Source organism: Cuculus canorus, chromosome 7 (genome assembly GCF_017976375.1).
Source record: "Cuculus canorus isolate bCucCan1 chromosome 7, bCucCan1.pri, whole genome shotgun sequence".
Classification (NCBI taxonomy): domain Eukaryota; kingdom Metazoa; phylum Chordata; class Aves; order Cuculiformes; family Cuculidae; genus Cuculus; species Cuculus canorus.
This window is the reverse complement of record NC_071407.1, coordinates 29,757,814-29,780,426: the sequence shown is the minus strand read 5'-3', so window position 1 is coordinate 29,780,426 and position 22,613 is coordinate 29,757,814. Positions and strand designations below refer to the sequence as shown.

Genomic DNA, 22,613 nt, shown 5'->3' with positions numbered 1-22,613 from the left:
TGCAGTTGAGACAACATTTTTAAGTTGAAGTTTAATAATTGCTTACAGTTTGTACTTTTCAGTATAGAAATCTCAATATTTGGGTTCCAAAAACTGCTGAGTATTGTCTACTGATGGTAAAGCTGTTCAGAGTAGAAATGTTTCAAGTTTAGAAAATTTCTGTGTATGGTATTTTTAAGAGCTTGTGTTTTTCAAATGAAGTAATAATATATATGAATACAGAAAAAACAAATGTGATGATCTCAATACTATGATCTCATTTAATATATTGTTATACTAATATGTAATCCTGTTTAATGGAACTGTTCGTGTAAAAGCTCACTGGAGTAAAACCTATTAGTTTTGGACCTGATCATCCTCTAAGAGGGATTGGTTATTTGGAATAAACCAGTTACAAAGAAGTGTTGGCACCAGCTAACTAGATACAAAGCAGTCAGACCTCAGTCTTCAGCTGAACGCTATTTGACTAAAATTGTTAGAAAGTGCAGATCTCTGAAAATGGGGGAGTATAAATGGTAGCCAGTTGCAGCAATAATTTGATGTCCTCTTTTAGCCACAGTTTGGAAGTGTAAACAGCAGCACCATCACCTTAATTAGAAGCTTTCCAGCAGGGTTAAATTCCTTGCCAAAAGGGATGCTAAGAAGATCAAAATACTAATGGTACTTTCAATAATTAGGTTTAAAATCCTGTATTGTTTCAATTGGAGCAATAAAAAAAAGCTTATGTAAATCTCTGGATACCTGAACACATGTATGTTAAAATAAAATTCCCACGGCATTAAAATAATTGTTCCAAAGATGAAGTTTAACTAGCCAGTGTAGTTCATATTTCTTCATACTTCTGGGATGCATACTCCATCTCACTCTTAAACTTTTATCAGATAGATGCGTTTTGGAAGACATTCCTAGAATATTGTTTACTGCATGACCAAAAGCAGCTTGATTTGCAGAGAGCTGGACTTCTCGTTAGCTGTTCTCTTTCTGTTTTAAAGGGAGGATTCAGATGGAGCAGTTCTGATGATAATACCCCATAGTAAGTGAAGGAAGAAAGTCTCCTTAGGGTGGAGGATGCTTATCCCTGCTTGCATGGGGAACTGGTGTCACGTGTTTTCAGTGAAATGCTTTTTTTACTGCAGGTCATAGGGATTTTCATGAGCACTTAGTCTGTGATGAGTTGAGGTAGTTTTCTGCAGAGTGCATTTTAATGGCTTTGATTGAAGCAGAATTATGGTTAATGTTGGCCAGGTTCTTGCTGCAAGGAGTCTTGGCTTCTTAGTCAGAGGGAAATAGCTGATACTTTCATGTGGTGCATGAACAAATGATAGATCTAGAATAACCCTTAAATTGCAAACAATTTCTGAATGTATTTGCTGATGCAAAAGAACTCCTGTGCTTTTAGCCTAATTAGCCCAGATGGCTTGTGACACAGACAGCACAAGCTGAGCAATGTGCCATGGGAGAACTGAATGCCCTGGGTTCTTGACTCAGTATTATGAGCTGGAGGTTCAGGAGTCTCTTCTAGATAGATACAGAGATTCTCACTACAATGTGAATTTGTATGGTACTTCACCTTGAAATCATATTAAAGATAGGTTTTATTTAAATGCTTTTTTTCTGGTCTTATAAATTATTACATAATCTTTATTGATCAGCATTTTTGATGATTTGGGGGAAACCGTGTCTTTTAACTAACCTTCATCTAGTAAGGCACACTTGGAAATGCGGTAAGGCCAAAGCTGCTGCTGTCAGTATCAGGAGACTTGAGGAAAGGAGCACGATTTTTCATCCTGCACAGTATTGTCCATCTGTAAATGGAATTAAAAAAAATAAAATCCTAATCCCTTTCTGTATAAATATTTCAGTCATTAAATATTTATAAAAATGACACTTTACCATGACTAAATTTGAGCTTTTGATCAAACAAAATAAGTTATATGTCTGAGCTTTCCTTAAAATTGTGTGAAATGGGAGTATAGATAGCTGTCTCTGTAATTCTGCATGCTAATGTGGGAGAAACTAGTCCTGTGGGCAAACTGTCCCTAGTAAATGAAGTTACAGCTTGGTTACTTTGAGAATCCTTTTTTTTTAATTGCAAATATATGAGGCTATAACAAGTGCCTGTCTCTGCTGTTGTGGAAAACTGACCTTGGTAGGTACATTCAGATATAACTGTTTATGTTAGTGTTAGGAAATCATTAAGTAAATATAAAACACTTGAAATTGCTTAGAGAAGGCTCCCAGTCCCTGGTTAAAAACACATGGATATTTGTTGTGTTGTGGCAAACTTGCAAAGTTGTTTGCTACTGGGGTATTTTTAGAGCGTTTTGCTACTGATTTATGTCCGTCAAATCACAGACAGAAGCTGTTAGTATCCAGCACCAGTGAAATTTGTCTTCCATGAGAGAAGTTTCTAAGATTTTGTCATTCCTCTAATTTTTTTTTTTTTGCAGTTCCAGCAGTGGCTGCCTGAACAATAGCATTTTTTAAGACCTGTAGCAATAGTTTGTCATGTGTTTGTCTCAAGGTTGTGGTCTTCTTAAAACAATCTAAACTATGTTGCAATAGCAGTGGGAATATGTGGAAAAGAAATTCCCGGAACTGTTTTTTTCTTTCTTCCACCTCATTCTGTCTAGTCTTGCTCAGTTATCACCTGTGAAGGTCTTCTGTGTTACTGAAGATGCCTCTGTACCAGCAAGTCTGTGAATTACATGCAGTCTCCTTCAATTATCTTTGCTTGTCATTCAGTTTAACCTATAACCAGCATTCTTATTTAGGCAGCAGTAGAAGGAATGAGCGTGTGTGGCTGGAGAGAAAGAAAAGATCTTATGTCTTGGTAGTAAGCACAGCCTCATTGCAGATTTAAAATAATGGCAATTCTTAAGATGTCTCCATAGATAAACTGTTCAGCAGTGGTTCAGATAGGTAGTTTTATTTCTGCCTTCAGTCATTGTAGAGTCAATGCAAAAATATATTGACAGTATCTTTAAATTGGAAGGAGGAGGATTTAGATTAGACATTAGGAGGAACTTCTTCAGCATGAGAGTGGTGAGGCAGTGGCACAGGTTGCCCAGGGAAGGTGTGGCTACCCCATCCCCAGAGGTGTTCAAGGCCAGGTTGGATGGGGCCTTGGGCAGCCTGTTCTTGAGGGAGGTGCCCCTGCCCATGGCAGGGCGGTAGGGACTAGATGATGTTTAAGGTCCCTTCCGACCCACACCATTCAATGTTTCTGTGATCTATTAGTACCCTGCGAGAGTAGCTCAAGACAGCTCAGTGTTCTTATGTGGAAAAGGTGAATTAAATGCATAAACAAACCAGAGGAGTAGGATGGTCAAGGTGGCAGTCTAAAAAGGGATTTTTCCATTTAAAATCAGTTGTAGTCAGTTTCTTTTGGCTGCCTGCCTGCCTGTTCTTATTGGCATGCTCCAGGTAGCATGCATTACTATGTAAGTAGCAGAAAACAGTAGCTGGAATCTGACCCTTCAGTTTGTTACTGAATTAATGGTGAAGTAAGTCTTTCCTAGTAGAGGTGGAAATGATGTGTTTGAATCATTTGGTGATGGTGAGTGGTCCCGAGGGAAGAGGAAGGCTCTGTTTTTAAGTGACGTATTTGCCAGACTATAGTAGGTGATCCCTGCTTGTTTGCAGAATGACATTGGTTTTATGCCTGAACTCAGAGACAGATTAATCTGTTTTGGAAGAAGAAATTTAGGAAGGTTGAAATTCCAACATGAAATGATGTTACTGAAGGAATAATACAATCAGCAAAACCAGGAGTGTCTTTCTGCTGTCAGTTGCTTTAGTGCTGACATCATGACAACATTTTTGAAAGGAAGAATTGAGATCCACCATTTCACTTCTAGAAGGTGTGAATGCTGGACTGCTGTGGATGTTAGGGATTATTCAGTCAGTCTTAATTACAGCACAAAATGTGATTTGCCTTTATGATATAAACAGTGATGTCAACTTCAAAACTTTTCTGAAAGGCAGCTATCTACATCAAATGGGTAAAATTAGTCTGTTGAATATGAACGTCAGTGCACGCATACAGGTACACAATTCTGGATTATCTTCCAGGACAGAAATCTTGCCAAATACAAGCAAATGCTAAGAGAGCATAGGAAAGTAATTTAGATAAAGATGTGCTTTATAATTGCAGTACGTGTGTGTGTGTGTGTGTGTGTGTGTGTGAGAATAATGCGTAAGTAATAGGAAAGTTTAGTTCTTTCTCTGTAGCCTTACAACTTTGTCTTTAGGTTGCAGAGCATTAGATCTGTAAGGCAGACAGATAGGTTATGTCTCTTAGTTTGGTTTTTCGCTTTCTATTTATTCTCTCAAATTTGGTAATAATTTTAACTAAACATCATCGGAGAATTGAGGCAAATAAAAGGGCCCTGTATCTCTTCACCAACAAAGATTTTGAGAACAATACATCTTTGCAGTTTGAGCTGTTAAGCTATCCTTCTGAAGCAGCTCAGTCTACATGACTTGCCTAAGTCGCGTCTGTTGAATTGATTCTGTTCACAGAAGGCTGTTCTTTCTGTAACATAACAAATGAAGTAATCCACATAATTTAATTCCTTCTAGCAGAAGTGTTTCTGCATCAGAGCTAGATATATCAGTCATGATTATGTCAATTGTTTCTGCTTCTCATTTATTACAGTGTATCTCATCTGCGTCTTAAAACACTTTGAAAGCCATTCTTGGCATCTGCACACTTTACGTAGTGGTTTTGTCAGCTGTGCCTGGTGTCCTCTGAATTTCTAGTTAAAGCCTTGCTATGTTCTGGACCTGGTGTTTTGAAGAGTTGATTGTGCAGCAAGCTCGTGGTGTTTATATCTGCAGGTACAGAGTCGGCATTGCTAGTTCAGATTTAACAAGGCGTGCCTCTGCTGTGTTTGGATGAGTGGCTGGAAGAGTGCACAAATGCAGACTTAAGGAAAACCCAACGTCTGTCAGCATCTGAACTGCCTTTAATTCTTAGCAAAGGCATTTTCCAGAATTTTGGCAAAGTCGTAATAGACCTATGTTTAATCTCTGCTGTGGCAAGAAGAGTAGATCTTTTGAATAAGGAAATGGATGACTTCTTCCAAGAGATGAGTGGCAGCTTCAGAGAGGAGTTGTGCTTTTGTAGTGCTTTATTTCATTTTCTAGCTGACCTCCGTCCCTGAGAACGGTTAGACTGTCAGCACTAATGCAGAAAAGAGTAAGTGTCATTGAATTTTGCATGTCATTTATGAATGACCTATAATAACCTGTATTAACATTTAAAAGTAATGTGAAAGTGCGCTATTTCAAGTGCATTTCTTCATTTTAGTAGGCCCTTATATTCTGTTTTGTTGGGAGTAATTTATACCTACCCCTAAATAGCTTCTTCCATTGTCTTTTCTTTGTCCTGAAGCTGCTCCCTTGCTGCATCTGGACCTTGACTGCCTTCTGCCTTATTAGTCATATAAGAATTCAAAAAATCAGGGCAATTTTACCTATAGGAAGTGTTAGCAAAGATCTTACTTGTACTTAAAATTTGTGTGCCATTTTTTTCGATAAAATATTAAGGATTTTGTGATAAATCAGATCCTATTTTATTTCAACCTCTTGGTAAGATTTGATGTAAAAATGTGGGCTTTGAAATGGATAGTCGCTATTTTACTAATACGCAGAGCACAAGTGGGCAAATTATTAAAAAACATACATTTCTGGGCAAATAGCATTTAGCCCTTTTTCTAATTCCTTGAGGTGCCTCATGCTCAGTGTAAATAGCATTAATGGCAGAGTGAATTGAGAGTGTGACCCTAGGGGATGTGAATGGAGTTTTTGATTCTGGCTCTCTTCTACAAAATGGAGCTACATTTCCCTATTTCTTTTTGTCCAGTAAGTACTTGTGTCTTCTAGCCTTACAAAGCACTAAGAAATCATATTCCTATGAGTAACAACAATCCTTTTAAAGATTGCAAACAATGTCCTATCTCTCTGCTGCATTAACTGAAGATACTGTTCAACGTTAGAAATCCAAAAGGTCCAATCTCTTCATGATATCTTTCTTGTTCTCTCCTCCCTTTATCTCTATTCATTATGCTGCTCGGCTTATATTCCTTGACCTAATGCATACTGACTGACAGTAAATAAAATTCAGCACAACGGTAGCTTGGAGTACTGGTATGCTTGGTGTTTGATAGATCAGTCTTTGCAAGTGGGTAGAATATTGGCATAGGAGAGTAAGGGAAGAGGACTACGAAAGGGCTTGGCTTTGAGGTCTCTGAGATCTCTGAATGGAGTTGCACAACTTTGAACATGGAAGAAAAAATTGGTTTCCGAGAAACGGAAAAAAAAAACATTAAATGGCTTGGAATTTCTTGCCCTATTTGTGACTGTAGTACCTTCAAAAGGCAAATGGTCACGGATGCTAGTATTGTTAGTATTCACTATGCAGTTTGGATGTAGAAAAGTGAGAGACGCTAAAATACATGGGTGCCTTAAGGAAGCATTGGGAATTGATTCAGAAACAGATGTTTCAGACATACTGAATACAGGAGAAGGAAGGAAGGCTTGGAAGGCTATCAGCTCTTTACTGCAGAGGTGATAAATCTTGCTGGATCTTGGAGCTGAGAGAAGGTCGCTTTTTTGACTGAACTGGAGACAGTCTGTGCAGGATAAATAGCACAAAAGAATATATGACAGCTGTAAATGCTCAGAAGTTCAGTCTTGGAGCCACCAGAATTTCTGGTTGTATTCTGATTCAATTTTATTCATACAATATGCATAACTTCCTCAGAATTCTTCAGCTTTAAATCCTCAGGGCTCGTCCTGCTCAGAGCAGGTATTTGCTAGCTAGGTCTCCTGCCAGTTTCTTTCATTCTGCTAAGCTCCCACGGTCTTCTTAAAACTGATAATTGACTTACAGCCGTGCTACCCATCTTGCAGTGTTCCTAAGTACTTGCTAAAGCAGTCTTTTGCTACATCTGTTGGAGAGACCTCCCTGATTTTTCCCTCATGTCATTCAGTACCTCCCTGCATTGGTGGAAATAAGATATTTTCACATAACTCCTCTAATGCATTTTAATTACACTTTTAAGAAAAATAGTTCTTAAGGTACGCTTAAGCCTCACCATGGATTATTGCTGAAAAGATCTGCATTCTGTGTCCTGAATAGAAAAATAAATAAATATAAGTAGTAGTGTTAAAACCCAGAGGTTTACAGAGACTGTTTTTATGAGCCATGCACAGTGGACAGAGTTCAGAAAAGTGTACTTAAGTTCACAAAGGCCGGGTAGTATATCTAGATTCAGCAGATGACAATTAGAAGTAAATTACAGGGGGATTTTGGATTGTCAAATTCATATTTTTTTTTTCTGTGTGTGTGGACGGTGTCTTCGTTCTTATGAAAACCAGTGGGAAGTTAGAAGCAGTTATCTCGAAGCTTTTTCATAGCATCTTGAAGAGCTGGTTATGTCTCAGATTCCAGCAGGACTCTCCCGTTAAAAGAGTAGTGTGGAAAACTGGATGCTATCGTTACTTAAGGTAGTAGATTGTGCCTCCCTCAAGCCATCCACTCATTGCCTGCCACTTGCTCTTCAGTTGCCAAGGTTAGGCTTCACTTGGTGTCTGCATTGTTTGGGCAGCAGTTAGCAGTTCTTTTTTCTTTCCTAGCATAATGCTGTGGCTGAGAAAGCTTTTCACTAGAGGAAATAATTTAGGTTACTATTGGAGGAATGTTCTCACCTTCCTGTCCATGCTGTTTGTGTGTTAGAATTGTGATTTTGTTTTGTAGGAAAAAGGATGAAGGTCTCTAGAAATTCTAGCGCTGTAGAGTTTGCAAGATAAATGTGCGTGAATATTTGTAAACTGCTGCTTCAGATCACCTGTCACTAAGCCAACAAGTAGAATTAAATAGTATCTTAATTCTTAGGCCTTCTGTGGAAGGCAAATAATAGAAATATAAGGTCTGGCTTGGAAAACAGTCATTAAATGTCATTGGCTTCAGTAACATCCAGCACACAATGACAGAATTACAAATGATTCATTTGTTCACAGAGCTTCATAGCAGTTGTTCTATCAGTCTGCTCAAACCAAATACCAAGACGCTTGACTGATTAGTAATTGGCGTTTTCCGATATGTGGACACTGATGGACATATTTCTGGGTCGGTAAGGAAGCTTGAGTACTGCTGTGGCCGCCATCTTCTTACAGACCTGTGGGAAAGTACTATTTTTCTTACCCAGGAGCAAGAATGAGGTGTTGACGATCTTGCTTTTCCAGCACCATCCTGTCACACAAACTTATGTTTGTCTCTGCTTCAAGAAAAAAAATATTCACACTGGGAAGGAAGTTACTCCAAGGAAAGCATTTTAAGTTAGCTATTCAGTGTTTCTGTTTAGGTGGTTTAGGAATGAAACATACTTCAGAAACTGTTGGCATAGCAATAGTTCAGCAGAACTGCTCTGTCTGTCACCAGTCTGTCAGGTATGTTTCATCCAGCAGCTGTGTATTCCATGCTGCTATGACAATAGGAGGGAATTTGGTCCCACTCATAGTAATCTGTTTGGAACTTCTGAGTGCTGTTTGCAATCCCTATGATCCATGGCATCGGAGAGCTATGTTTTAAGGTGCCCTAACATTGAAATGTATGAACTTTAAGCTGTTTTCTGCTGTGGTAATCATTCCACAAGACTTAGGAGTCTCAGCTAGACACCCAAACTTTGCTGAAAAGCTATTATAGATGAAACTGCCTTCCTAATGTTAAAAAAGACTGTGAAAGAAGTTAAAGTGAGTGTTGTTTGCTAGTTGAAAGTAACATTGGAGGATCTTGAGGTGTAAATAATCCTATACAGAAAGCACAAAGGAGAGTAAGAATAAATATCCTTTTTGCTTATCACCAGGTTCTCAAATATCCTTGAAGAGAAGGATGTAGCAGCTTTTCAGTTAATTCAGATTATACTCGGAGGGGGTCTGTAAGTTTTAATTCCTTTTCCCTGGATCATTGTGTAAGACTAGGCTCTTTATAATTAGTTTAATTCTGATTAGGCTTGTGTGCGCTAGGTAGTGTATTTCCCAAGGGAAAGCATATAAGGCTTGTTTGCCCAAATGTCGGTTTTAAAAAGTCCATGGATTGCTGAAGTCTAAAAATACTTTGAATTTCTTTATGATGCAACAGAATATAACTTGAATTGTATAGAACCTGAGTTTTCTGGGATGCAGAAGTCATACTATGACTTGCAGGGACTGTGGTTCTTGATAAGGGTAGCGTAATTTCTGGTAGTAAATATATGTCAATACTGAGGATGTTAAAGAGAGCTTAAAAAAAAAAATCCCATTTTTGGGGAAAAGTAACATCTGCCAGACATGATATGGTTATGTTTAGGGATTATTTGATGGCATTGTATTTCAACAAAACAAATGCAACCTAAAATTGAAAAATTGACACAATAGTTACAGTTATGTAGCTAATAAAACACAGACAGGTATTGCTTGTCATTTGGTTTAATTATCTGATGCGTTTTAAGCAATCAGTACAGTTTTCTTGAAGATGATGTTTTGTCTTTCTGTAGTTAAGGATAAATGAGCAAGCACCTTTCCTGGAGGACTGAAAGGTCGTCTTTTCGAGTTTAATTTGTGGCACTTGGTGGAGGATTAAAGTAATCTAATTAGACAGCCTCATTTAATTTTTTTACTCACCCAAGATGTAGTAGACAGATGTGAAAAGGGAATTATCCGTAAAGTAGGATAGTTAAATTAGCAGCTTTCTAATTTAACTTTTTTTAATTTGGGAAACTTCTCTACAAGACCTGAGCCTTTTTGTTAGAGCTGGGATATCTTTTGACAGATCTGCAGTATGATGATTGTTGTAAATGAATTCATCGTGGTGTTAAAGACCATTTGTTGTGCATGGAGTTAGTTTAGGATAAAAGGTGAACTTCATTGACTTTACTGTATGTGATGAAGTAAATATCTTTGACATTTTATATTAAAGCATAATTATTTTTTCATTTGCAAGGTTTACAGGTATGCTGTAGGCAAGTTTCTTTCTTATGGTTGTAGGTACGCAAGTGAGATGCTGTGAATGCTTTTTTTAGTAGCTGATGTTGGACATAGTGTTTTTGAGTCAAGTCTGACATTAAATACCTAAATCCACATACAGGCATGTATTATACATAAAGAGTTAAATGGTTTGCTGTTGCTGGGGGTTGAGGGGAAATACTTGTGTGCTTCTTCGTAGCATAGGTGAGGGTTATGTCTTTGGTGTGCAAGAATTCACTTAGTATTTGAAAAGTCCGGGTATGTGTGTTTCTAAATGGAAGTGTGCTCTACCAGTTGTAGGATGTGGATTCTGATATTTTTCACTACTAGTTAGAAGCCCCCAAAAGCCATGCCTCCAGTATATTTCTCTTTGTATCTTTTTTAAGTAGATATGCGTCCGGAAGTTCAGCTTTGGGGCATCCTCTTCATTTACGAAATCCTAAGAGTACCTCATTTTGCATGGATTTAATACCACTTTGATTTTTATCTTAAGTGTTTCTCAGTGAGGTCTTCCAGGCTGGGAAATGACTCGCTTGAAGGTAATGCTTGCTGTGGTTTTGCAAGGTATTTTCTGTACCTTGAATAATTTGTAATGTTACTCACCGTGTGTGGTTCTTATCATAATTGCCATGGTTTAAAAACTTCCATAGGGTTGTATGTTCGTGTAGCACTGCAGTAAATCTTATGGATTCAGTTACAAAAAATGACATTATGCAGCTGTGGCCCTGAACCTCAAATCTTCTACGTGAATAAGATGATGACCAAAATAGACCACAGTTTACCTACAAATAGGAAAAAATGGATAGGAATGATCATCTTGCATTGGAGATGTCAGTAAGACTGGAAAAAAAATGCTCTGGTGAAGGTGGTTGATGAGGGAGTATTTTGTATTTCATAATCTAGATATTGTTGGAGCTGAAAAAGATATTTTTCATAGAATTAGCATTCAATCGGATATTATGTTATAGTTTTTGGAGTTCTACATTGCTTGCTACAGGTTTGTGTTATGTGCTATTTTTTTGATTTTTCAGCTATAGAATCTTAAGTATGTAATTTAGTAAGTGTAGCATGGTGGAAAAATTCTGTTTGCTCAAAACAGGCAAATAGAAAAACCTCCTAGCCATTTTAAAGCTTATTTTATAGATTTCAAAAGGAAGAAAAGAAGCAATTTATCTAGACAGAGGAAGCTTGGGAAGGGAGGCGTAATCTGTATGACACGTTACTGCCAAATAGTGCTGGTGACAGATATTTCTCTGGTGTTCACAAAATTTGTATGAGTTACTGTATATCATCATGGCACAAGAATGTAGTGAACATACAGATGCACATCTGTATAAAGCAGTGCTGTTTAATGTGTAGTAGATTCAAGTCTAATACATTTTCTTTTCTTTTCCCTAGATTCAAGCACCATTTAAGGACCAATGTACCCAATAGCTCATGGAAGAAAAAAATCACATCAGGACATCCTTGGTTTCCAGGCTGCCAAAATATGGAACGAAAACTGTAGGAAATGTATTGCAGCCTATGCCAAATGGGACGGCTGTTAGTTTAGGAGGGAACAATGGTGGCAGAAATTTTGGCAAGCACAATGGCACCGTTCGCATGTCTTCCTTTTCTTTCAACTGGAAAAAATCAAATAAATATCCACTTCATGATCAAAATGGGAGTGACATCAACCCTAAACATAACTGTAATGAAAAATTAATTGATTCTGAGAAGTATTCTCAGTCTCAAGGAGCATTGGATAATGACGTGCTCAGGGTGGGTTTGAACAGTACTGCTTTGGTTGCGTCAAAAGCAGCAAAGCAAGCCAGTATGTTTGTATCTTCTACTGAGGAATTAAACCCAAAGTCTTCACCTGGACTCACTAGTTCAGCAAAATTCACCAAAGGTACTCTGTCGGGAAGGACCTCATATTCCGGACTCAGTGCTCCAAAATCACATTTAAATGGATTTTATGGAAATAGACCGGTGGTAGGTTTGCAGAGACCTAGAGCTAATTCCAGTGCTACAAGGACAAGTTCAGGAGAAAGCCTGGCACAACCTGCAGACAATAGCAAGGCTTTTTCCTGTGAAAAAATGGTAAGATCACAAAGTTTTTCACATTCCGTTCAGAATTCTTTCCTTCCCACTGCATCTTTAACCAGGTCGCATTCCTTTAATAAAGCTGTGGATCTTACAAGGCCTTATCATTGTCAAAATCTAGCTGCCAGGACATCTCAGAGGTCTACTTTGTTGTCAAGAAATGCACGTCAGTTGGATGTACCCAATGGAAATGAACCTATGAAGTATGGATTTGCCAGGCCCTACTCTGGTATGTCATCATCTTGTTCAAAGAAGCCCCCACTGTCAAATGGATCTGGGTCAACACCTTCTTTTGGATACAGATTAAGCCGGCCTTCTCTGCTGAAGCCTGCCAGGCAGCAATTTGCTGGAAATACCATTGTGGATAGCAGCAAAAGTACAACTCCTGACACGTACATTGTGGAAAACTCTGAAATTTCAACGAATATTAATAGAGCAATTGAAAAAAGCAGTATTATAGAGAGCAGCGCTCAAAGAACAGAATCTGATGAGGGCCTGCATGAAAGTATGGGAAAACATGGGTCAAAAGTCATGTGTATGAGTGATGATGGAGATGAAATATCTATATCTTCTTTGTCATCCTCTGAAAAAAATGATTTGAGCGAAGACTTCAGTGATGATTTCATAGATATAGAAGACCCAAAGAGAACTCTACAAATTCCGCAGAAGGAGAGCTGCCTGCAAGAGTTAGAGCATAGAAGCATAACGTCCATTGAGCCGTTCACTTCTCTCAAGGAAAGTGGAGGATCTTGCTGTAATACTGATGACTGGCTTGATATAAACATGTCTGGTAAATACTTTGTTATATTGTTTGAAGTTTCAGGCACTAAATCAGGATTCTAATTAAGTTTTTTATATCTGTGATTACCCATTGCTTGTGAATTGTTTCCGAATCGCATTTGGCTCTGTGCTGGCCCATTTATTTTCTTACCATGCTTTTTCTGCATGATAATTCTCTTTCTCGGGCATGAATTTGAAGAACTCTTTTTCTTCAGGGTACGAATGAATGATTTAAATATGCTTGTGGCAGTGTTATGGGATTTTTCATATCCTTGCTTTGCCATTCACTTCTCCAGATTGGTGATCTCTTAAGAAAGGCTGAGAACAGCTGTAACTGCTCTTGAGTAGTGGGAACAAGTATAAGGTGTCTGATTAAATCAGTTAAATTGTAAATACAAATGTCCCCTTTTTTTGTTTTTAGAGGCCTGCTATTTTAATTCTTAAAAAAATAGCAGAGGAGACCTTCTAATATGTTAAACGGATACAGCATTCTAGAAAGTAGCATTCGCAATTAATGAATTAATGCGATGTAAAAGGCTAGCAAGGACGTGGAATGGAAGGATATTTAGTTGTGGCTGTCAAACCAGCTTGAGCTTTTTTCCCCTCTAGGATGAATGAACGATGCTGTAGAATGCTTTCGGGTATTTCTGTTACAGTACAGTTTCAGAAAAGTTAAGACGTGCATTATTGGTGCGTTAATTTTCTTGTTTAGTGTATTCGATTGTTCTTGGAATTTTGACTATTCCTGTTTTCTTTAAGCAGTGGATGACAACAGTGAAAGCACAAAGCGTACTGCTGAGAGTGTGATCTCACCAGAGATGAATTACAGAGCTGGGTCCTCGTTTGAGCTGTCTCCATCTGACAGCTCTGATGGCACATACATGTGGGATGAAGAAGGGTTGGAACCTATCGGAAGTGTTCATCCATGTGGAAGTTATGAATCTTCAGAAATGAACAGCATAGTATGTATTTATATGCATAACTTGCATAGTTGTAATGTGAGTTATTGCTTATTTAGTATGTTTTCAAAACAGAATTAATGTTGTTTTTTAATCTCTATAATTGTTTCCTCTTCCTTCTGTAGTGGAAACTTACTGTTCAGGAGCTCTTCTTTCTGGACAGGTGACCTTGTGATTAGACTGTTCACATACATTTTTTTCCGTGTTCTCATTAGGAAAGAAAGGTCCTTCCTTATGCAGTCTCATGCATATTCACAAAGAATGAAGGAACTAATTTCCGCAAGCGATGGGTTAAATATGTCCTACCACTCTCTAAACCTAGGAGTGAAAAAGCAAGAAAATAGCCATTGCTTCTCTGACTTCTTCAGTCATCTCAATTCTGTAATGTATACGTATAAGACCCTGTTGGACTGAAGCTTATTTTTATTTCTCATTGTGTTCAAGCGTTGAATCTTTAAGATGGATACCCGACTGTAGCTGGACTCCTTCAGTGTCTCATATGCGATGCACAAATGCATAACAACCTCTTATTGCTAAGCTTTTGACTGCAATAAACGTTCTTCAGTCTGAAGAATGGATGGAGAGTTGTTGCAGTGCAGTGCACTTCCAGCTGAGGTCAGGGAGCCAACCTTGGGATTTCAGTGAGTGTGGGGAAAATACTGTCTATCCTTTGTCACTTGTTTTCCTTTGTTGATTGTATTCCTTTATAGTATCACAGAACGCTTTGGGTTGGAAGTGACCTTTATGGCTCATCTAGACTGACCACCCTGCAGAAGAAGGACATCTTTAGTAGAATCAGGTTGCTCAGAACTCCATCCAACCTGACCTTGAATGTTTCTGGGGATGAGGCCTCCACTGCCTCCCTGGGCAACCTATGCCAGTGTTTCACCTCCCTCATTGCAGAAAATTTCTTCCTTATATCCCACCTAAATCTACCCTCCCTTACTGTAAAACCATTACTCCTTGTCCTGTCCCCATCTTTTCTGTAGGCCTTAAAGAAGAGTCTTGAAGTAAGCAAGTAGGATTTATTTTATTAACGTGATACTAACAATCACAAATTCTAACAGAAAGAATTAGGTGTAATCATGTCATACTTCATCTATTTCAGATGTGGCAGATACTGTCAACAATTTGGCAACGTAGATATCAGTTTCAGACTTGGACAGGGTTTGTAGTACCTACTCAGGCTTTGCTTTGTCATTTTGGTAGGGTTGTTTGCTGTAGCTCAAGAGCAGAGCAACAGAGATTTTCCCTGAAAATTTGGCATAGCTATGTAATTATTTTTGTATCTGTAACTACATAAATTCCTGGCATATTTTTAGCTGCTGGTGGTATTGTTTGCTTTCTGTCTTAAATTATGATGTTGGGATGTAACACTTAAGAGTTTAGAAATGGTTATTAACTTTTTGTGGTAATTGTGGCCAGCTTGGAAAAGCAGTTTGGAACTTTCCCAGCATGCACTTCATAGCTTTATTGATGTTTATATGGGACAGAAAGTTTGATGCAAGCCACTGCAAAAACCTGCGCCCTTTACCTAGACGCATGCACATGCCAGGAAAAGAACTTTTAAACTTTGCCCTTGATAAATTTTAAATATGAGTATTTTTGATACATACAGGGTAGTTTATCAAACAAATTAAAGACTTGACTTTCCCATGCTTTTTGACTGTGTATCTGGATTTTTGATATGTGATCTCTGTGCCTTAATTAGTGCCTGTGTATGAATGGATGATCACTCCATATTCTGACTGACAGAAGCTGTTGTGAGCCCTGTGGAGCAGAGGCGTATTAGAAGCTTTTGGTATTTTTGTTCACTGTTTTGGCTTATTGCTTCTTCATTGAAAGTAAATAGCTTTTAGAGAGGGCTTAAAAATGGAAGAATGAACTTACTAGATTTTGAGGAGTTGGAGAAAGGAGAAGGTTGTAAATGCGATTTACTGTTGAATCTAAAAGTCATGTGGTTTTTGTACACATTTTGATTTTTATCCTGTTAGTGCTATTACAGTGCTTACTGTACTGTGAATTTTTATCTTAAGTGAGAGAAACTTCAATAATACATCTTTCATTTTTACAAGGCATGTGTTATCATGTAGCTTGCTTTTTGAGGGGGATTTTTAACTCTGGAATGTTTAATTGCCTTCGTGGTGTGTTTTGTATTCTTGTCCTTGTGCTTATTGTGGTTTTGGTAGAAAGCATGATATACAGCTTCTTTAGCCTAAAGATTAAACACTGAAAATTTTTAAGCCATTCGTGGGTAGGTTAACATGAAGCTTTGTTCCACGTTTTCACATGAGTATAAAGACAGATTAAAAATAGAGCTGAGGGTGTTGAGAATAATTATTGTGATTAGTCAGCACATCATACATTTTGATTGCAGGGAGATGTGATCAGATTATGCAGTTTCTGTACGCTAGCTTGGTGAGGGTAAAAGCAGTTTAATATCTGAGTGCTAAAATCCAGTTGATGAGAGTCAGATTTAAGAATGTGGAGTGTTTGAGCTAATGTCAGCCTGACTGTCCCTTGGAATTAGTATTTCCAGGGAAGTCTCCAGAGCAGATAGTAGATGTTTCTGGAGTTTCTGTGGCATCAGGCTGGGGTGAGTAGAAGCAATGTAGCTGAATTCAGGTAGTTGGATGGTGAGTAATTGGCAGTGTTTAGTGCAAAAATCACCTTTTTTTTTTTTTTCCATCCTGCCGTTGTATTGTTCATCTTTTAAGTTGTATCAAAAATATTAAATGCCTTTCTATAGAAGGCAGCGTAGCTTTCATTGGGTTATCTTAGATTAGAAATGGTTTGACCATCTTTGAAAAGGCAGCTTTTGCCAGAGGGGTTTTTAACTAGGCTTCTGGAATGGGAACCAGAATAGGAAGACAGTGGAAGGAGCTTGCTGACTACTCAATCGTTTTGTTCCATTTTTGGGAGAAGAAAAGCAGTTATCTTTGCTGGTCTTAGTAGAGCTTGGTTTTAAGATCGAGGTGGGAGAAAAAAAAAAAATTACCTCTTTAGTGTCAGCCCTTCTGTTCTTCACTGAGCCAACAGCTGTGGAGAAAAGTGCAGTCTAATGTGGGAAGTTTAAAGGTTATACAAAACTAAGTAATCTCTCATGAGACGATGCCATGGACTTAGATATGAGGTAGGACATACCGTGTTTTTTGAGACCTTGTCGTGTTGAAAATGTTTCTGTTCTTTAACTGTGTATCAGAAGACTATTTATTTATTCAGCTACCCCTACTTTTGTTTCATTTCCTGCTTTGAAGGCAAAGAATTGATTGATTGATATTCTAAGAACTGAACTCCCTCCCAGTTTTTAAGCTTCGATTTCATTAGTATTTCTTACATTTCTTTCAACAATTGGGCTTTGCTGCTAAGCACCAAATTGCTGATGCTAATTATGCTCAGTTCTGTGTGAGAAGGCTGATGCTTCGCAGAGCAGTTGTGATGGCTCTGTAAATTAGCCACACAGAGAATATTTTTTCTATATGTATTCTCACCTAATGTTTAGCTGTACTGTTTATGTCCTGTGTTTCAGCTCCCTGCTTTAACACTTAGCTCCTTTACTGCCTCATGGCAGGAAGTCACTTGACAATGGGAGGTACAGCTTCTGATGTGTTTTGTTTGTGGTTTTAGTTGCTTGTTTGCTTTGCCTTTTTTTGTTATGGGCTTTTGTCAGTTCTGTTGCTATCTCTAGGTCAGGGGACAAGGTAAAGGTTAGAATTAAAACGTGTCTTCATTTCACTGCCACTTAGAGAGTTGTTATAAATGAAGCTTGCATTACAATTATTTATAAACAAAAAAGCCTTGCAAACAAAACGAGGAGTAAGGGGATTAAAATCGCACCAAACAACAAACCTTAATGCAGATCTGCATGTTGGCTGTGTATCTTGGTTTGAATTGTGCTTGTAATTGTAATGTAACTGTCTTCATTAAACAAAAAAGCTTTACAGACGCAAGCTGAAATCAAGATTTTTAAGGATTTTTTTTTTCTTAGTTCCTATAGATGAATTCTGTTTCCCTGGGGGTGAGGTTGTATCGGCATTCTGATTGCTTGTCCTTGTTCATTTAGCAGGTGAGAGGGCTGGAGTTTGCTCAGTAGACATCTGGTAGCTGCACATCTGAAGGACTGGATGTCTAATTTCCACAATGATCTTGGAAACAGCTTCTTAGGACTGAAGCCCTTTCACTGCAAGGTGCAGGAGATAAACATTTTTTTCCTCTGTTTCTTGGTATGAGAACTTCGACTATAGTCTAGTATCTCAACCTTGCCACACTTTGGCTTTCATTAATTTTTGTCTGCAAATACTGATCAATGTACACATAAACAGCGTAGCCTAAAACATGAATTGCTTGTTTGCTTAGCCAGTAATGACAATTTCCATTGTAGCAAGATTTGAGCTCTTTTGTTTTCTCCTGTCCATTTTATTCAGTAAGCACATGGGAAATGCGCTTTAATATGCGTTTGTTCAATGTGAAGCTTAGAATATTTTAGTAAAGTCAAAGATCTTACTTACATTTAGAATAGGAGAGATAATACAGTTGTGCATATTGTTCTGAGATACGTGCTTTTTCTAAAGGCACTATGATATTTTGTTGTGTAATAGTCTTCCAGAAGTAAAAATTCAAACCAAAAGTATTACGCTGGCTTTGACTTCTTTGATGCTTTATAGAGAACAAGTTATTGTGGAGTAGGTATTTGTTTTCTCTTTTAAGGCAATTTCATTTGGGCAAATAGGTTCAGACAGGAAACTTTTATGAGTGTTCTCTGTATTATGTAAGACAGGTATTTTATGACCTGTCTTAGATAAAGACAGAAGTGAGTCCTTTGACCTGTCTTTACTGTAGGCTCCAGTAACTACGAATGTTTGCGCTATGTTGATTTTTTACTGAAGTGGTCAAAGCCAATATTTTGGGTATATGCAGAATGAACATGAATGTAATTATAAGGAAGTAGGATTATAAAAATAATAATTGAAATCTGGCTTGAAGAGACAGATGGCTTTTAGCTGCTTTTCTGAGAATTTAATTGCTTTGGGGATGAAATCTGTATCATATTGGAATTTATTGACATGTAGCAGGAATTTTAGCCAGAGTGTGATATAGTTACTTTGGCTAATGCCAAAGCCAGAGTTCTTGTCTGTGAGAAGGTAGGCTTTTGAAATTTTGGCCTTTTTTGTAGCAACTGTAATAAGTGCAAGTAAGCTTAAGATAGTGTAAAAGTGTGGAAAACATCAGCTATCCAGATATATAAGGGTTGGGTTATGAAGCAGGGTTTGGGACACTTATCAAGCGTGAATCCCTTAGAGGTTTCCATTTGAGATCAATATCTCATGCCCAGTGTGTGGGGGTTTTGATGGAAATGTGTAATATTATGACAGAAGTGCTGAAATTATTATGGAAGCAGTATGATGCTAATTCCAGACAGGTAAATAGTGTCTCTACTGTGCTAGCAGTGCTGTGTGGTAGCCATTGGAAGCATTTTCAGCCAAAAAGCAGTATTTTGCAGACTTGAAGGCAATCTGAGTAGTACCTTGCAAACAAGTTGTATCCTTAGGAAGCTTTTCATAGGAAGCAATAGTTGATTTATTGAGGCATTCATTACAAAGTATTCTTGTGCTTAATTTTTGTCTATTTAGCAGGGTGCAGTGAAACCAAGTATGTATCTTTTCTCCATGTAGACATTTCTTTCTTTTCTATAACTTTATAAAAAGAGCAGTCTTGAAAGGAGCCCTTCAGGTGCAAAGTACAAGAAGCACATATAAAGAGCGTTTTCCATCTGTAAGCTAGTTGAAATTTGATTCTTATTTCTGCTTTTCTTGATACAAGTGAAGTACTGTAAGATTTTAAGATGTTGAAGGTAAATGTGAAAGAAAAGTTAAAACCAGTTTTGATGTAAAATCTGTGTTTTCATATAAAACTATATATGCACTTTACTATTGAAATGAAGATGTTTATATTTATTTAGATTTTTATGGCATCTTTATGTAAGCCATTACCAAAATTCCTAAATTTCCAAGACCTAAAGCTTTTTTTCTTTCCATTCTTGCATTTGCTTTCCCTCCCTTAGCGGAGTGGTTCCAGTCAGGAGAGACTTGCACACTATTCGACTCACTCTCTTTCCCAGTAAGAGACGGCATCAACGGAATGTTTTTGTTCACTGATAAATTGAGTGTACTTGCTATGAGTATAGGAAACAGTTCAATGATCTATGGGTAAAGAGATCCCAGCTGCTATCTGCTATGCTTTGTGACCTTCCAGAGTCTTATGGTGTCTGTCTTATTTGTCTATTTTTAGAGTAGTGGATGAATTAGAAATGAATAGTAATACTTGGTGTTATCATCAGGAGGTATTACATTATTGATATATTTGTACCTTCTGCTTCAATTTAGATTCTTCAAGAGGAAAGGTTTCATGTGACTTATTCCCAGTGTATTACAGCTCTGATGCAAACAGTGCAGAAATGTGCTGATATGGCCTCTTCCCAGATCCTGTTCTGTCTACTTCGCACAAATGTGGAGTCAGAAAGCTTCCATATCCTCAGATTCTTAAAAAGCTTTGTCATGCCTGAAGATCTGTGTTTGGAAAACCGTAAGACTGTGGTTTTGATTTCAAAGCCTCAAAAGTCAGAGTCACCTCTTTTTCATTTAATCTCCATTATGAACAGTGTGGGCATCTTAAATTAGTGGGAGAACATCCTTGATAAGCATGTTCACAGTTAAGCTTTCAGTAGAAAACTGTGCAAGTACTGTATAAAACTTGGTTCATGTTATTACTTAATATGGAACTGAGAGAACGATGTTCTGTTAGCAGGGTTCCTCAGCCATCCTTTCAGCAGAGTCTGGCACAGTGTTTTTGCTCATGGCAGGGAAAGAAAATGTCATGAAAATAGGGATGATGCTTTCAGAGGCTCTGTCTTCATAGTGAAAATAGCCACCTGCCCTCCCACTGCTGCTCTGGTCTTCAGCTTCAGAGCTGAACTATTCCAGCAGTGGGAGGTAGCGAGCAACAGAATTACTTAATGACATGGCATTTCTGTCTGACTTGTGCGATGTACATGTCCCTGCTGTTAAATATTATTAAGAGGTTATAGGACTGTATTACAGTGCAGAAACCTCTTGTGATGTTGGTTTGAGAGTTGTGACATTTTGTGAACAGGCTTCTATGGTAAATTACCTTTTTTCCTTTGGGATGAGAAAGCATATAAGCCCTTGACAGCTGCTTGATTCTGAACTGACACAGCAAATCTTCTCATGCTGTTTTGGCTGTTAAGGTCAAGTTAAGGGAAACTTCACTTGTACTCCTCTGTTTCATTTGTGGTAGCCATTAACAACAACTTTGAATTTGTGTGGTGAAGAGAGGGAGAGAGAAAAGCAGCTGATGTGCAAAATAGGAGAAAAAGTACTGGTCGAAGTTAGCACTTTCATTTCATAAGCTTGTAACTGACATTTCCTGCATGAGTTAGTAACTATATACCTAGTGTTATGTTTTGATGTGACTTTATAGCTGTTACTTGTCAATTTTTTTTTATTCTACCAACTTTTTATAACAGAAAGACTTCAGAATTACTCTAGTGTGCTTCATCTATGCAATATTGCTGAATTTTTAAGTCTCAAATGTTTTCCTTACTCCTAGGATATCTTCAAGCAATAGTGAGCAGATAAATGTGTACCCAAAGAAAATAGTCTTAAAGTTGGGGTGTTTTTTGAAACTATCAGTGTGAACAAGAAAAGCAATTTTAAAAAAACATGTGGAGGAAAAAAAGAAAGACCTACATCTAACCCATCTAACTGAGTATACTGGGCATTCTACAGATAGCTTGATGCTTACTTCAGTGCACGGTTCCCCTTTACTTTCCCTTTTTGCCTAAAATCGTGTTCTAAGAAGTTATAGGAACATTGATGTTGAATCTTCTTTAAAATTATTTTCTGTTAACAAACAGCAGAAATTTAGGGAAGGGGCAGTGTCTTATACATTTTGGGGTCAGTTTTGTCACAGTTTTGTTGCCTCTGGATGAAATGCGTATGCCCTGTTTCAGTCTTACTGGCCCCACAGTTTTAAATCTGGTGTGCTTTTTATCTGCTTTTCTTTTCAGGAACACTTAACATTTGGTACCAACGTGGCCTGTACACACTGCAATCTGATAGCATCTTATAACTCTGCTGTCTTCCTTGAAACTGGGATTTTAATGAAATACCATTGTTCCACATATGAGGGAGTTCTGAGTAACCAGCATTTCAGTGTTTTTGTGTTCATAGTTCACGCTGTTGAAATGTGTCAGGATAATGTCATGAGAATATACAGCAACAGCGCAAAGACGTGGCAGGGCATGATTTACTGTGCTGGTAGCAGCTCAATTAGAGGCTGGTCAAAATGGAATTACTCAATAATTAGGAGGTATTTGAGGATGGTTTTCTATTTAATTAAAAACAAGTATATTAAGCCAACTCCTAAGAATAGAATGTGTTAATGCTGTGTAAGAAGTTGTATTCAAATTATGCCAAAAGTTGAGCTAGGGTATAACTAAAACAAACTTACACAGAGGAAATGCAATTGATCTCCTGGTAGCCACTCTGCCCATGGTGTTCCTTGGAATTCATAGAAGCATAGAATGGTTTGGGTTGGAGAGGACCTCAAAGGTCATCCAGTTCCATCTCCCCTGCCATGGGCAGGGACACCTTCCACTGGATCAAGTTGCTCAAAGCCCCATCCAACCTGACCTTGAACACCTCCAGGGATGGGACGGCCACAGCTTCTCTGGGCAACCTGTGCCAGTGCCTCACTACC

General features: G+C 38.0%; 1 protein-coding gene across 8 annotated transcripts in view; it reads left to right on the top strand.

The window, feature by feature from the left end:
* CCSER2 (coiled-coil serine rich protein 2) overlaps window positions 1-22,613 on the top strand; it is a 68,135-nt gene that overhangs the window by 1,926 nt on the left and 43,596 nt on the right. For 5 of the 8 annotated variants that reach the window (XM_054071405.1, XM_054071408.1, XM_054071406.1 and 2 more), the window contains 2 exons: window positions 11,410-12,886; window positions 13,636-13,838. In XM_054071405.1, coding sequence (XP_053927380.1) covers window positions 11,449-12,886; window positions 13,636-13,838 — 1,641 coding nt within the window. In that variant the 5' untranslated portion in view covers window positions 11,410-11,448. The remainder of the gene's footprint in view (window positions 1-11,409; window positions 12,887-13,635; window positions 13,839-22,613) is intronic. The other 3 variants (XM_054071409.1, XM_054071412.1, XM_054071413.1) reach the window with 1 other exon arrangement.